This window comes from Triturus cristatus, chromosome 1_1, assembly GCF_964204655.1.
Source record: "Triturus cristatus chromosome 1_1, aTriCri1.1, whole genome shotgun sequence".
Taxonomy (NCBI): Eukaryota; Metazoa; Chordata; class Amphibia; order Caudata; family Salamandridae; genus Triturus; species Triturus cristatus.
Window position 1 is genome coordinate 252,043,079 of NC_140579.1, and position 16,924 is coordinate 252,060,002.

Consider the following 16,924-nt stretch of genomic DNA (forward strand, 5'->3'; position numbering starts at 1 on the left):
TTTGGTACCCTGTACTATGAAAGAGGCTTGTTTAGGGCAAATAGGTGGTCGCCTGGTTTACGCACCATTTTATACTTAGTAGTTGCCACGTGTAAAGTTAGGCAAGAGCCCTATCCAAAATGGTCACCAAATGTTTGAGTAAGGAGCATCTCGTGCTGAGCTTCAATGCGAGACGTCGCGGGTTCCCGTCCCTCTTCTATGTCTATGGGATTTGCCGAAGCAGTCCTCTCTCTTCCTCCTACCTCCCCATTTCCTTCCTTTTAAGCGCTCTGTGACCAACCATTGGCCATCCGGCTCTGGTTGTGACGTCACGGTGAAACCGATTAAGGGTGAAGCTAGGTTTCGAAAGAACGTTCAACCCTTTAACGTTCTGGCAGCTCCCGAGGAAGGCAACAAATTTAAGAAATACCGAAATAAAGGGTGGTTTAAAAGAGCATATGTATCCCTTTGCGATCGGTATTAAAAACAGGTGAAAAGGCTTAAAAGAAATACCTGATCGCGAAAGAGAGAAAGGAAACACCGGGACTACCAAGAAAAGGAGGGAGAAGAGACACCGTTTACCTTTGTGTGTATGTTGGTGTGCCAAGCCAACCATTGCGTCCGGCTTCGAGGGTCTCGGGGCCCGAGAGGGTCAACATAGGGCTCCGCAACGGATTACTGGCACTGTTGAAGCATGCTGTCCAACTCTCAAAACCAGAACCCCCAGGGGTCCCTGCCACCCATTCCCATGCAGCAGCAAGCCCCCCAGCTCTCCCAGTTACCTCAGTTTAATGTCAAGTCGGCCTTTCAGATCAAGAAAAACGCAATCACTGACGACTTCAAGGTCACTACGCAGGTCCTCGGGCTGGGCATCAACGGTAAAGTGCTGGAGATCTTTAGCAAGAGTACCGGAGAAAAGTACGCCCTCAAGGTAGGACGGCTGGGAAGGGGCGTTAGGGCTAAACGTGGGGAGTCCTTTCTATTGATCACACGTTGTCACACATTTAAAGACTGTTCGAAGTTTTTTATCTCGGTGACTTCATTTGTTGTACTTGTAATCTCCCACTTGTGAGTAACCAATGAAGGCTACGCGTATCAGGATGTGATAGGATATGAGTTTAACAAACAGGATTAACGTCTGTAATAAATCCATGTCACACACCTCTCTGATAACACTGGAATTGGCCCTCCTCGTAACTTGGAATCCAAGTGTCCCTCGCCTTTTTAATGTCTTAAATCCGCACAAACTAAAGTTATGCTTACTAAATCTGCAGTCTTTGCTTTTATTCCTGAAAAAGATTTGGGGAATACATTTAATGACGACAGATTTCTTTGGCACTAGATGTCATTCTATATCCTTATACGGAGCGTCGGGTATCACATTTCCTTTTTAGGTCTCGGCTAGCGAAGGCTGCGCTTGCGCAGTCTCGCTGTCGAGATTTTATGTTTTCTAGTAGTGGGGCTTGAACCCGCCCCTCTTCTCCATTGGCTGGCCTCTTAAATGCTGGTCAACCATTGGAGAAGAGCTTTGTCTGTCAATTCAAGCCCCTTTTTTTTCTGATTCGGGGGTGTGTTTTTTCGCTTCTTTATCTTTTTTAAGCCCCGTTCCTTTTACACTGGTGGGCGTGTTTATTTTTTTATTATTTTTTTTTTACTGGGACGTTCTCGTGTTTATTCGTGTCTCTTGCTGGGTCGGGGAAGGACTCTTCCCCGACCCACAGCTGACAATCAATGTGGCCTTACCCCGAGCATCGAGAGAGAAGTCCCTCAGACACCGCCTGCCATCCCACGCCAAATACAGCATGCCAGGATTCGGTACGCGATTACTGCTGCCTAGCTCTGATTAGCTGACTGCTCAAACAAACAAGTAGACCGCGGATGTAGACAACAGAGCGGCATAACGAGTTAACTTTACTTTGTCCAAACGAAGACTAGAAGTTCACATTTAAAAGTAAAAAATTCAAAGAAACATCTCTTCGAAATCGCAGTGGGAATAATTTGAGTTTTAGTAACCTTTGACCTCGAAATACCAGACGATAATTTTACTCTCGATAGTGCTACCTAACAATAATTTTGTGAAAACTGAAAGAGCCATCGGCGAAAATTCCTAAACCTTGACCGAAAGCTCCCGTTTGTGAAACCACTTTCAGAACGTAGATCTCAGGTAATAGCGAGGACTTTAATTATCCAACGTATGTCATCGCACGTGTGTGTGACTATGCCACGTAGGTGCCACTTTTGTGTAACGTGTTTTATTTTTGCAGATTTATATAGCACAAACTGGACCCAAAGGTATTGGAGCGCTTTGCATGAGCTCCGGCTACGTTACACAATTGCCACTCTGCCCTTCCGCTCACGTGCTCACTGTCGTGAAGCGCAGCCAGGGCTGATGGTACCGCCTGTTATTGATTGTGGCGCCTTATAACATGGATTCTTTGTGCTGCTGCTGAAGAAACACTGACACAGAATCCCCCCTGCGTATTCCTCTGCCGCCGGTTCCAACCGCCCTTTCCAACCCCCACGCCTTGTCTGCCGCTCTTGATTCGTTTTGATGCAGTTTGTAGTAAGACACTGCTCCCCTCCCTCAAAATGGATGCCGAGCAAACAGCACTGGTGCTAGCGCAGTAATAGTTGTTTTGTCACTGAGCAGGCTCTTCATTAGACTGCTGTCCCTGCAGGACTTACGCTTAAGGTCTCATAAAAGTGAGAAACTTTTAGCAGTTGCTTGATGTTTTGATAATTAGTGATATTCCTCATTTCTGTGCCTTTAATCTGAAATTGGGGTATCTTCCTTGTAATGTATCGGTTGTGATCCTCTGCCAGTGAGCTTTTGATTTTCTGAAATTAATCTGGATAAAGACTTTATGTATGATTGTGTTGCTTTTACACAGGAGGGACGGCTATACCTGTTGGGATGAGTGTACAGTACTAAGTTCCATAGAAAGGTGTTAAACACTTGCATTAACCTGGTTGCCTATTTAGGTCTCGCTTGACAGTGCAGGTGTCATCACAATGTAATTAACCGCAGAAAGAGCTTCCGGGAGTACTGCATACATCTCTGCACACATTTTGGTGGGCAGTAATGCATGTTTTGATTGCGCAGAAAAGTGCTTGCTCTCCAAGAGTATAATCTATCAAGTTGGTAGAGATATTGTTTTGCAGCTTGACCTTTAAGTCAAACAGATGCCACAGCAATTTTGTAGACCGGGCCACTAATATTATGGTACTCTGCGTCTTATGCATTTGCTATCTAATCGATCATCTGTGGCATAACCTGCAGATTTTAGCTCAAACTAATCAAGAATTACTAATAAACGGCAACAACATGTACTGCTGCACAGCAAACGGTCTTTTGCAAAGGTTAGCTGATTTCCCCCATCACACCACATCACTGATGCCTAATTATGTATCTGGGTGTTAAACGGGTACTAGTGATGCAAAACTTTTGCCGAGGCAATGCTGACCGGTCTAAAACTGGAAAATAAAGATGTAAGATAACAATGTGGGAAATTGTCCTGTTGTAATCTTTCAAAATATAGACACCGCACAGTGGTTTCGAGGAATCCACCATATAATGCACTGTTTAAATTCTCATCACCTAATGAAAGTTAAGAGACGGAGACATTAGACTGCTTGTAGTTTCTGTCAAAATACATAGGTTCAACCAATGCATATGTAATGATGTGTGAAAAAAACATTACAGTGCTGGGGGTCTCTTCAGGACAGTCATCCGACTACTGCACTACAAAAGTATGAGCCATGTTGTAAGGCAAGTACCACAATAATACTTTTCTCAAATCTTGTATTTTCAGTGATATGTCCACCGAAGCCCCTGATTTTATATTAAAAACGGAGCTTTGGACTATTCCGTTTCCCGCTGAAAGGCAATATTTCTCTCCATGTGTTCCCATACCTGGCGTGTCATGCAGTTTGGTGCTTACTTTCCCTCCATGTTAAAGAACAGTAGATGTTTCAGCACCCAGGCTAATGTGCTGCATAGCTAAATACATATAAGGTCTCAAAGGTGAGACCGATTGCATTGCAAATGCTTGTTCTTTTCTTTCCTCGAACGAATGCTGTTTATGGTGGTTCCCATAAAGTCTTTCTTGCTTACTCATGCTACTTTTTAGGTCCCGCCTGAGCCAGCTCATGCGCTGCTCTGGCGAGACTTTTAGTAAGTGGGCTTCAAAAATCCGACCACACGCTTTTGCCCTAAAGCTTGCGATTACGCGCACAGGCGCCGTCTGGCTTTCCTCTAGCACAGGCACCATCTTGCTTTCCTCTCTTGTGCGCGAGCAGCAGCGTGGCCGGGTGCCATCTGCATACCTCGCATACCTTTCGTGGCCGCGCTTGTTTTCCTAACATGCACTCCCATTAATGCCCCTTTGATCAGAAAGCATACGTTGCATGTCTGAAGTGGCGCTTTGTCGGGTTTTGTTATCAGTCTCCTCTCATGTACTGTATTACAATTTTCTGTGTCTGATTGCAGTGCATTAGCATTCCATCCAACACGCTCCTTGGAATGCGCTGTGCTTGCCAACACGTTTATGGTTCAGCTGTAATTGCTAACATAAGATGTGGCTGCTTGTCGGTATTTTTTAGGTCTCGCCTGACCCAGCGCATGCGCTGGTCTGGCGAGACATTTAGTAGGTGGGTTTTGAAAGTGCTACCCACATTTTTGTGCTGGCTACAAGCTTCAGTGCACGATGGCGTGCACGCGCACTGCTGCTCCCCGCATTCCTCCCTCCCTTCTCGCCCAGCCATCTGCCTTTCCTGCGCCAGCCTTCAGCACCATGCCCCTCCCCCCCACAGCTGCGCGCGCATCCCTAGCGTGCTTTAGCGCCTCATCGCGATCACTTTCGCTTTCAGAGTGATCGCAATGACTTTCGCTTTTTCGGCCGCTTGGCTTTACTTTAACTACCGCGCGGCCAATGCTTGTTATGCACATGCTGTTATTTCTTCCCGTGGTGGTGGTTAAGCGTGTTTTGTCTGTTTCCAGCCCTGCCTCTGTGTTCTGTGCTCCACTCCAGAGATGGGAACGGCTCGGAGATGCTGCATGAAGCTGAGGAGATTGTTGTCAAAGGGATCTTCGGCGTTTTAGAGTCCATCAGTTGGGCAGCCCCTTGGAATGTTCTACAGTACAGCTCTACACCAGTGTTTTGGACAATAATAATCGTTTCCTATTTAGGGTTTATACCACAATTCAGCCGTTTGAAAGCGCTCTAAATAATAGGCATTTTATTACCCATTTGTAATTGGACTTAATTTACCGACCTCTGAATGATGGAGGCCTGAGTCTGCATTATGGAGATTCGAACTCGAAACCTGCAGACCCCGCACGGTCAGCGTAGAATGTTTGGCAAAATGGCTTGAAGCCTCCATGACGTACCCCAGTGTCCAGCAGACCACCACACGCTGAGAATGTTAGTCCTATTGTCCTATTCTGCTCCTGCAGCTCAGGGGAATTAGCTCAGTAGGTTGAGTATCTGGTGCTGTGATTTGTGCGTAGATAACTGCTGTGTGAAGTATAAATTTGGCCAACGAAGTTCACAGCTTTGTGATATGCCAAGTCTTCTGAATTTCCACAGCGAAAATGGGATAATTCTGTCTACAAAACAAATGTTTGTGGAGAACTTTCATGCTAACTCAAACTTAGCGAAATTTCCAACTTAGTTTGTGGACAACCGAAGTCTGAATAGTAGGTCACAATTTCGAACCTTTTCAGATCCAACTTAACCTTCTTACTTTAATATACAGAAGAAATTATGCTAATTTCGTCCAGGCCTTTTGTTGAACTCAGTAACAATTAAACATTATTTGCGAGGTATTTAAGAACGGCCCTACTTTATTCATAATGTCTGTGTCAGTGCACATCCCAGGCTTATAGAGTCTATATTCTAAAAATAACGATAAACAGGTATCTTGTCACATTTCGTCCTGCACTGGCTGGTCGAGTGGCCAGTCCGGCTGGGAGCCAGGGCTTAAAGCCACAGTGGCACACAGTGGTGCACCAAACACAGCTGCCTGTATAAATGTGGGCTGCTCTAGGCGCAAACATATTATGCCAGTTCTGAGGTCACTTCACTTGTCCAGTGCTTAATTTGAACCAGTGGTTTGCGGTGCTCGCACCAGAATTTAATTGTCACCACCGGCACTTATGGCAATCTGTCACATGGTGGTGCTGTTTGTCTAATTTAGAGATGAACACAATAACACTGATAGGAGTGTGACGGTTAGTAGTTCTATTGGTACTATCATTGGCAATAGGTGGTGCAAGCTGTAGGGGCCTCCTGAGCTAGGGCCTGGCAGTTATTTTTTTTATTACAAATTAAGCATTCCCGGTTACCTATATTGAAGAAAGTCCTCTTAAAGTTACTCCACACTTTTTAGCCTCCAAATTCTCCTGGGGCAGTCTCGCCAGAACGCTACCCACTGCAGAGCTTTTCCTGCTATTAGTCCCCAAGGCCGGGTTTGTTGCTCGAGGTAACTAGGTTTTCTCTATAGCAGCACCTAGGCTTTTAGGCTCTGTGCCTCCACTCCTATGTTCTGAAGCCTCATTATCTGTTTTAAGAGAAACAGTTAACAAGCATTGGCATAGCCAATAGGTCTCGCTTTTGGGACCTTATAAGTGTTTAGCCATGCAACAGTTGATGTTGTTGCCCCAAGGATATTTTGCTGCATAACTAAATACTTAGAAGGTCCCAAAAGCGAGACCTATTGGCTATGCCAATGCTCGTCTTTAGATGGGGTGTTCCATGCTGGGCTCGCTCTCCCATCTTGTGGTAGACTTGTGAATTGCCTTTTGGAATATCCCTCTCTCTACCTCTCCCTCTCTCTCTACCTCTCCCTATCTCTACCTCTCTCCATCTCTCTCTGTGAGAAGTTGGCCTGGCATATGCTGGTCACTACTTATAGTGGCCACCTTGTACCAGTCCAATTCGACTCTTATGGTAGATAGGTTTAAGACAACCTTTTAAAGAAAGCTATCCTAGTGGTAGCTGTGGAGAGCAGCCCTCAGGCTAAGTCTCAGAGGAATGTAAAGCAGTTTGTTTTACCTTATAATCTCTTGAGTTACCAAATGAAAGGACACCACGCAGGTGTGTGTGTGTATATATATATATATATATATATATATATTTCTAGACACACTCTACTAATCTCTTTATGAGATTAGAAGTCAGGAACATATGCAAATATCAACGTTTCACAATAAGTTAAGCACAAATATGGCTGGGGCCCTAGGGGCGTACCAGACCATATACTTAAAAAGAGGTTTAGGAAAGTAGACTTGCAAGGGGACAAGGCCTAGGGCCTGTAGAATCGCTGGGGCTTCATTAATCCACACAAGGCAGGTAAGTAAAAGACCCAAGTTGTTTGACACCAAACACAACATGTTTTGATGCAGTCATTCCAAAGTTAGCATTTACCGCTAGGTTATAATGCACTTAAGAGTATATGGTTTAACCACATCCACAAACAGCTACAGAGAATAGACTCTACAAGCTGCAGAGGGGCCCTGCTCAGGCAGAGGCACCCCCTCACATTGTAAACCAAGCACCCTGCCCTCAGGATTGATAGGGGCCTGCCTTAGGTGTGACTGATGGGTTTATATGTGTGTGTGTGTAAGGTGAGATATAGGGAACCTATATCTCAGTGAGGAGTGCTAACACTACCTCACCCAGGCTGCAGTAGCAGGCCTGTGGTGTCAGATTTAGTCAGCTTCCCAGGGGTGGCATAATACATGCTTCAGCCCCTGGTAGGCCTGCTAAGTACCTATGCCCTTGGTACCTATGGTACCATATACTAGGGGCTCATAAGGTACCACAGTATCCAATCACTAGTGCATCTAATATGCACTCCAAGTTCTTTAGAGAGAACAGAGACTGGGGCCTTGATTAGCAGGGACTCAGCCAGACTATAGCCAGAAACCAGTGTTAACATCAGAAAAAAAGTGGGGGCAACATAAGTGCAGATCCTAGTCTCCTACAGGCCACAAAAGACGCACGTGAAATTAAGCCATCGGGTAAAACAGTATAAGCATACACATCGCTCTGTTTAAACAGTGTGAGCACATTTGTATACTGTAAATTTTGCAACACTCATGCTTTTCCTTTAACTTCACTTTTCCGTCCAACCCGGCCCAACCAAATATCAGACCTTTACTTGTTCACTTTTCCGTCCGCCCCCCACTTAAACAGTACCTGTGGCATCTGTCTGCCTCCTGTTCATATTATTATGCACCACAGAAGACGCACGTGAAATGATGCCAATCTATTTAAACAGCGTAGGCAAAACATGCGCTTTATTTAAACAGCGTATGCAATTTATTTTTTACTGTCAATTTTGCAACACTTGTACTTTCCTTTTTAACTTGTTCGCTTTTCCGTCCGACCCCTATCCAAATACCAGACCTTTCCTTGTTCCCTTTTCCATCCGCCCCCCACTTAAGCAGTACGTGCTGCATCTGTCTGCCTCATGTTGATATCTTATTTAGCCCACAAAAAACGCATGTCAAATTAAGCCCATCTGTTTAAACAGCATAGTCATGGACATACTGTGTTTAAACAGCGTAGACAAATACCAGCTCTTTACTTGTTCTCTTTTCCATCCACCCCCCTACTTAAACAGTACCTGATGCATCTGTCTGCCTTATGTCAATATCATATTTGTACCAGCAGTCTTCATTTTCACTCTACTTGTTCACTTTTTATGTTTTTTGCATGCGTGTGTGTGTTTATGTATGTGTGCAAGTGTCTGCATATGTATTGTGTATCTCTGCGCGTGTTTCTGTGTGTTTGTGTTTCTGACTGTATGCATATGTCTGTGTGTATGTATGTGTGCTTGTGTATGTCTTTTTCTGCAGAATATAACTTCACATCTTTGCTGGGCAAACTCTGCCTTTCATCCTTTCTTTGTTTAATGTTATCCTCCCTCTCACACGTTGTTTTCTCACAAGTGTCACTGTGTATTTAAACAGTATCTGCTGCATCTGTCTGCCTCATGTTGATTTTATATTTGTACCACAGCAGACGCATGTCAAATTAAGCTTATGTGTTTAAACAACGTAGGCATGAACATGCGCTCTGTTTAAACAAGGCAATTTCTTTTTACTGTCGGTTTTGGAACGGTCATTGTTTCCCTTTAACTTGTTTACTTTTCCGTCCGCGCCCCCCCCCCCCCCCCCCCCCAACCCAAATACAAGAACTCGGTTTGCGTTTTTGTAGCTGCTGCCTGCTACATGTTGAAATGTGTGTTCCAGCAGTGAGGGTGCGCAGGCGTGCAGCATAACATTAAGACAGGGAAAAATACGATAAACGTGCCCTCACTGAAGGCCCCACCAGGGAGCCAGAAGCTATGTCCCGAGCTGCCACTTTCCTGGATTTTGGGGTAGACCCCACACTCTCATTTATAATAACATATCATATCCCCACTGTCACCTCTGTGGACTCTTCCAGTGTCCCTTGAGGTCTTGCCTTCTCAGACCCTCGCTGAAGTGTGTGGGGCCAGGTTGGCATGTCCACATTAAAGCGCCACATGTCTGCTCATCAGCCCGTGCCCATGTGCGTGCCACCCAATAGAGCCTTGCGAGGCTGGTGTGCTAATCGGCGCTTGCCACACACAGACTTTCCAGGCCGTGGTATCTTGGACATGGCGCCCACGGTTACAGTCACCCCTCATATAACGCACCCCACAGACCGAGCTGTGTCTTGTTGCTGATACAAAATTACGGCATCCCTTCATTTGTTGACTTCGGAAGGCTGAAAGGGTGAGTTGGCCCTGAAGTTGCGCCTATGCAACACGGCTGGGCTCTGCTGTGGAAGTCGGTGTTTGCATTTATATGTACATATTTCACCCCACACCTTCGAAGTGCAAAGGCACTGCTGTCAGTGTAAACGGCCGCACAATTGTGTTCTGTATGCAGCCCCGGGCCGCTCTTTGCGCTCTATGGCCTCAGGCGCGCTGTAATCCCGCAGCGCTTCATAAGCCGAGCTGTAGTGAACTCACCCGTGTCAGGAATGCGCTGCTCGGGCTTCCGTCTGAGAGGTGCCTGCAGAGTATAGCGCCTCGGGTTACAACTCTGCCGCCCTCATGCTGATAGTGTCTTTATGAACCACCCTGCCCGTCAGCCTGTGCTCGCTGCTGTCCCGTCCCAATCTGTGGGGTGTCTGCAGTGAAAGAGCTGTGTGGAACACCTGTAGGGTCATTCTCGATAGTGCCTCGATGACAGCCTTCCTTCCAGAGTTCAAGGCGCTGAGCTGGTGATTACTGGTGCTTAGAAACGTAGAAGTGAAAGCGGAGGGGCGGCTAGGCTCACGCTGTCTCGCCATGTCCTTCCCCAGTTCCCGAAGAAAGCGGTGTCAGAGCCCTGATGAGTTCGTCTGAAGGCTGCAACAGATGAACGCGGCACGCCACGATGCCAGCGGATTCCGGCTTTGCACAAAGCCTTACTGCACTCCCAGAATCCCGCCAGAGATAAATTATTGGTCTCTTTCTGCACCTGGAGGTTGTTCACATAGCAGAGTCTTCTGACAACAAGCACGGAAGTGGTGCGCGCACGCGCCACAGCGAGAAATCTGTTTTGCATTATCGGGCACGATAATGCAAAACAGATGTCGGCCGTGCGGGTAACAGACACCAATAGGCCATGGGTGGGGCAAATGCGGGACATGCGCCCGCATTTGCCCAATTGCGTGCTGTCTTTGTTAGAAAGATGCACGCAACGCCCAATAGCCTGCAACGATAACAAAAGCAAACGCACGAGCGTGTGGTCAGCTTTCTGAAGCCCCTACAAGAAGTCCTGCGCTGCGCGAGCAGTGATGCGCACTGCAACGCTAGGTGCGAGCCCTAAAAAAGGACGCTTTCTGAACCAAGCACTACCTTTTTGGCAAATTTGGTGTAATTCCGTTAAGCATTTTGAGCTGTAGTCGTGCCTAAAGTTTCCTATGGGAAATTGATTTTCCGACCTCTATTTTGAATTTCTCAGGAACTACTGAACGGATTTACACCATTTAACAACAAGCAAGTGGAGGGGTAGTGGAGGGGTGGTAGTAGGGTGATAGTAGGGTGGTAGAGGGGTAGGGGTAGTAGAGGGGTAGTTGGGTAGTAGAGGGGTAGTGGGTTAGTAGGGTAGTGGGGTAGTAGAGGGGTGGTAGTGGGGTAGTAGAGGGGTGGGGTAGAAAAGGGGTAGTGGAGTAGTAGTAGGGTAGTGGGATGGGGTAGTGGGGTAGTACAGTAGTAGTGGGGGGGTTGTACAGTAGTAGTGGGGTAGTTGAGGGGTAATGGGGTAGTACGGTAGTAGTGGGGGGGTATTACCGTCATAGTGGGGGGTAATGCGGTCATAGTGGGGGGGTAGTGCGGTCATAGTGGGGGGGTATTACGGTCATAGTGGGGGGGTATTACGGTCGTAGTGGGGGGGTATTACGGTCGTAGTGGGGGGGGGTAGTACGGTAGTAGTGGGGGGTAGTACGGTAGTAGGGGGTAGTGGGGGAGGGTGGGGGGGTAGAGGGTTAGTGGGGGGTAGTTGGGGGGTAGTGGGGTAGAGGGGTAGTAGAGTAGAAGGGTAGTAGGGGGTAGAGAGGTAGTAGTGCGGTGGTAGTGGGGTAGTAGGGTGGTAGTAGAGGGGTAGAGTAGTAGAGAGTGAGTAGTATGCCAGTGCCAAGTTACACGGCGCGCGTTTCAACAAAATAAATACAAACTCAGTGTAAGTGGCATTTTTAAGAAACGTGCCGGTTAAGAATAAATAAATAACAACCATTTTCGTTGCTAGGAGCTGCGTACTTCCAAACTCTTCAAACCCCGGCAAGCTGCGTATTGAAAGCAGCCTTTTTAACAACAAAAACACACAAAAATGCGCACCAAGTTACACGGCGTGTTTAAACAGAATAAATACTAACTCGGTGTAAGCGGCATTTTTAAGAAACGTGCCGTTTAAGAATAAATAAATATTTTCGTTGCTAGGGCACCTTCCACGTCGTACAGGAAACAGCATTTTTGTTGCTTGGACACCAAAATGCAAAATGGCGTCGGGCTGTCCACAGTCCCTACGGACACGTGCATGCTGTTGTCTATGGACAAATGGCAAGAGCATCCATGTTTGTCCATGCAGATGCGTGCATGCAAGCCCTCGGCAGAATCGTTTCCAAAAGGTTCTCGCAATAGCGAGAGCAACGCATGCGCTGCTTTCGCAAGGCGAGACCTAAAAAAGGCTCTTTCTGAACCAAGGGCTACCTTTTAGCAAAATGTGGTATAATTCCGTTCAGCAGTTAGGGCTGTAGCCGTGTCTAAAGTTTCCTATGGTAAATAACATGGAGAAAACACGTTTTGGGATCCCCCTTTTGTCTCTGCCTCCGCTTGGCGAATCACCCTGAAACTTTTAAGGCAGGAGCTGACCGGAGCACCCCACTAGTTTTGAAAATTTCACGATGATTCGTCAAACGACGCCAAAGTTATTTGGAAAACACAAAATGCTTCTCCTATGGAAAATAGGTTCTAACTAGAACTACCTACTGTAGGTAACATTAAAAAAAAATATATATATATATTTTTTTTTTCCCCCACTGAAAAAAAACATAGGTTTTACAGACGTTCTAGTTAGTTGGACATTTGACTCATATAAAACCGGAGAAATTCGCCGGTTATAGTTAGTTGAGCTAACTATAACTCGCGCGCCCGCAATGCACTGGTGATGACGTCACATTACATCACTCATGACCTGGTCAGTGACATCACTGATGAAATGACTGACATCAACCAGTGAATGTGTTTCTGTAAAGTTTAAATATTTTTCATATATAGCTATGCCAAGGTGTATTGAAGAAAGAGTGGATTTACAAGTGCCTGAATGGATTATTTAGTAGGTGCGTGACTGACTGTATAAGTGAGTGATTGAACATGTGTTACTGAATGTATGGGTTAGTGACTAAACTGTGTGAAAGTCTGTATTAGTGTCTCAGTTGGTGTATAAGCGGCTGCATGGGTTGGTGAGTAGCTACATGAGTGTCTATATGGGTTATTGATTTTTTGTCTGAGTATCTGTATGGGTGCTTGAGTGTCTGTATGGGTGGGGGGGGGGTGTGACTCTGTGCATACATGTCCGAGTGGGTGATTCACTGGTTGTATGGATTAAAAAGTGCATCTGGGAAGGGCTGTATGGGTGAGTTAGTGTGTGTTTGGGTGTGTTGGTGAGTGAATGAATGTCTCAGTGGTATGTGTGAGTAACTACATATGTTTTAAGGCAGTATATGTGAGTGTTGGAGTATATAAATGACTATACGTGAGAGTAAGTTATTTGAAGAGTGGGTGTATAAGAGTGTCTGCTTGTATCAGTGATTGTATAAAACAGTAAGTATGTGTTAGTATCTGCATAAATAAGTGATGTGGTGTGTGTATAAATAACGCAGTTGGTGTGTATAGCTGTATACATGAGTAAATGGGTATGTGATTGATTCTTTGCATGACTAGGTGTGTGAGTAACACTATGGATGAGTGGCGGACTGTGACTGTATGTATAGGTGTATGAGTGCATATTATAGTACTGTATTGATGAGTAACTGCATGTATAAGTGAGTGGATGTGAGTGTAGACCTAGGAAATAGTGGGTGGTATGTAGTATCTGGCATTGTTGTGTGTATGGTTTCAAAAATAGTAATATGTATTTTAGAGTGCGTGTATCAAAGTTTATATTAGGCCATCAGTATGTGCATCAGATTATCACGTGGATGATGTCATCAGTGATGTCACTGACCATGTCTTGAGTGATGTAATATGTGACGTCCTCACCAGTGCATTGCGGGCGCGCGAGTTATAGTTAGCTCAACTAACTATAACAGGATAATTTCTCTGGTTTTATATGAGTCAAATGTCTAACGAATTATAACGTCCCTGAAACCTATGGTGTTTTCAGTGAATTTCGAAAGTTTTTTTAAATGTTAATTTCATATTTTAATATTTATAAAACCTATATTCTATTTTTTTTGTAATATTTTTGAACTCTATTATCCTTTTTAAAAAAAATAAATTAGAAAAAATATGTAATGTTCTATATCTTCAAAAAACAAGTATCTTTTAAAAAAAAAAAAAATTTTTTTTTTTTTTGTTGAGAAAACTGAAGTCCCGTACCGGTAGTGTACCAAGCTCCATCAGCATGCGAATCCTCTCCGCCATATTGCTAAACTTGTAAAGGATGCGCATTTCGTATCCGACTGGTTCGTGGTCCCGCGTAACCTCATTATATGTATGTGGTCGCGGCAGCTGCTACTTTGGTATGCGATGGGTACACAGTACCAAGCAGCGCCTTACGTCATGTACGTATGGGGTCAGCCCCGGTGCGCATTGCCCTGTGTTACGTCATAGACGTATGGTGTCACGCCTGGTACGACATTCCCTCATTTATTTATTTTTGTCTCAAAACTATATCTAAATAAGTTTAAAGTGTATGAGAACAAGAGATAATCTAAAATATTTTAAACATTTATATATTTCTAAGTGTGAAACTTATATTATGGTAAATATATTTTTTCAAAATTGCGTCGGGTGCAGCCTCCTGGTGCGCGATTGCCATACGACCTTAAAGAAAAGCATTTGATTGGTTCATAACATTTCCCATTGTAACAGTTGGAGGACCCCACCATAATACTCATTCTCTCTACAGCGTTTGATGAGACTCCTTCTGCTTAGAGCTTTTTTGAAAACCTTTTGCTATGTACACATCTGACACTACACACAACATGCAACCATCATCTTCATCACTATTCATGCTCTGTAAAGTATCCTTCCACCTGTGATAGCCATGCATCTAAAAGCTACATAACAGAACTTTTTCCCCACTGCCAGAGGTAACATGGTTGCATACGCTGTCCACAGCACAATGTAATGTGGTACGGCCCAAGGGCAGTATCATGCATAGATAATGGACACAGATAGATAGTAGAAGTGGGTACGGGCACGTGCGCTCAACTCCTTTTTATTACCAGGGTCACATATCCAGTGACGTCTGTGCTGAATGTGTGTGGGGTGAGTGTAAACCAGCCCTCAAGGAATGGTTGCTGCTAGCATCAACTACAACAGTAATCATTGGATCACACACAGAGATTCAATAATAAAAGGGTCAATAGTTTGTGTTGCAGTAAGGTAGGGACAGTAGATGTGAAATAATACAGAAAAGATTCTGTGGTAAAAGAACCATAACTTGTGGTATACTGAGATACAGGCAGTAGATCTGAAATAATACTCAAAAAGATTGTATCATAAAGGGTCCATCAGGTCTAGGGCACTCAGATAGCCACATCAAAAGCATTCAGCATGTGCACAGCCAGCGGTGCTGCGGGCGGGTCGTACTAGGAGCAATGTCTGTTGCCTACAACACTACATCATCTGCAATAGCGATTCGATCTGAATTGTAAACACTGCTGTCTGCAGTGTAGGCCAGAGAGCGGTCAGCAAGGGTCAACAGTCACGTGGCGTTGACTTGAGCTGTCCCGTTTGCAGTACGCGAAGAAACACAAACCGTGTGCGGACCCTGTGATGATGCGTATGCGTGGTGCGGACAGAGCGCACTTGAGCAATGTCTTTTGCCTACAGGACTGCGTCCTCTACAATAGCGACTCAATCTGAATTGTGAACACTACTGTCTGCAGTGTAAATTGAAGGCAATAATGAGCAGTCTTCCATGAATACTTTTTCCTCACTTCCTCTTCACAAAATACAACATAAATTACACAACTCTGCAATAAATAAATCAAAACAATTCGAATTGCGATCTTTGCTGTCCACTGTGTAGACTGTTATTCAGTGTTCTTTACCACTACCAAGAAGAATTTGATCATTGTACTAGACCTATAAGTCATCTTAAAGTTCTTCAAGCAAGTATACTAAAAGGCTATTGTGTATATTTCAATAGACGTTGTTAGTTGCCTACTGGGTTCTGTAATTAAACAATCACCACTCGATCTGAATTGTGAGCCCTGCTGACCGCAGTGTAGGCCAGAGGCAGTGGTCATGAACGCCTCACAGCCACGTGCCGTTGGATTCGGATGCACGGAGTTGGTTGCACCTGATCGGAGGGGGTACACACAAATCATCACAGACTTTAACTTGTGACATCCTCAATCACAGAATCAAGACCCCGTTTCACTGTTCCGACCTGCTGTACCACAGTGTACTCCACCGACTGCAGTCAGCCAAGCCCAATAATCATGTGCAGCAGTTGGCTACGGAAGCACAGAGTCTGATGCACCTCAACGGAGTGAGTTCTGTGAAAAACAAGCAGCAGGTAATATCGGACATCGTCCATTTTGGGATCAAGACACCGTTCCACTGTTGGTACCTGTTGCACTACTGTGTTAGTAGTATACAGAGCAGTCCACGGTGCTGGGCCTCAGGCTGGGCGCTGTCTGCCTGTGTCGCGGTAGCCAGCGTTGATCTCAGGAGCCTTCCCAGCTCGCAGACCTCGGCCCAAAAGCTTCCGCCGGCACGTGGTGGGCCCTCTTTCACATACGGCGGTGTCGAAAGGTGAACTGTTGGGCTTATGTGCGTCGCAGCGGCCATGACGGTTTCTGGGTACCAGCAGGCTGACAGCATTATTCCTGCAGCCACCTTCGCTCACGGAGTCAGCCTCGTGGCGGTGTAAGCTGCGCAGACCTGGCAGACATGTTTGCCATTCCGGAAGAGAACCACACCCAGAGAAACATGCCTTTTTATTCATACCCCTACGCTAGCCTTGCGTACTCTGAGCCAGCCAACTACGCTAAAGATTTGGGAGGGGGAGGGGCACGTACGCGCTATGTTTTCATAATCTTCCCTACTGACTGTACTATCATGGCTGCGTCCACTGTCCACTTCACTCAATAGACCATCAGTGTATCTTCACATGTTGTCTGTGCTCTGCATACTCATGTCTGTCCGGCACATCCCCTCAGCACTTTGCATTGTATACTTTTATAATCGA

General features: G+C 45.5%; 1 protein-coding gene across 1 annotated transcript in view; it reads left to right on the plus strand.

Annotated features, from left to right (window-relative positions):
- Positions 1 to 281: 281 nt before the first annotated feature.
- The window catches only part of LOC146870092 (MAP kinase-activated protein kinase 2), a 626,925-nt gene continuing 610,282 nt past the window's right edge, over positions 282 to 16,924 (plus strand). Inside the window, exon 1 of the mRNA XM_085627880.1 lies at positions 282 to 910. Coding sequence (XP_085484006.1) covers positions 674 to 910 — 237 coding nt within the window. The 5' untranslated portion in view covers positions 282 to 673. The remainder of the gene's footprint in view (positions 911 to 16,924) is intronic.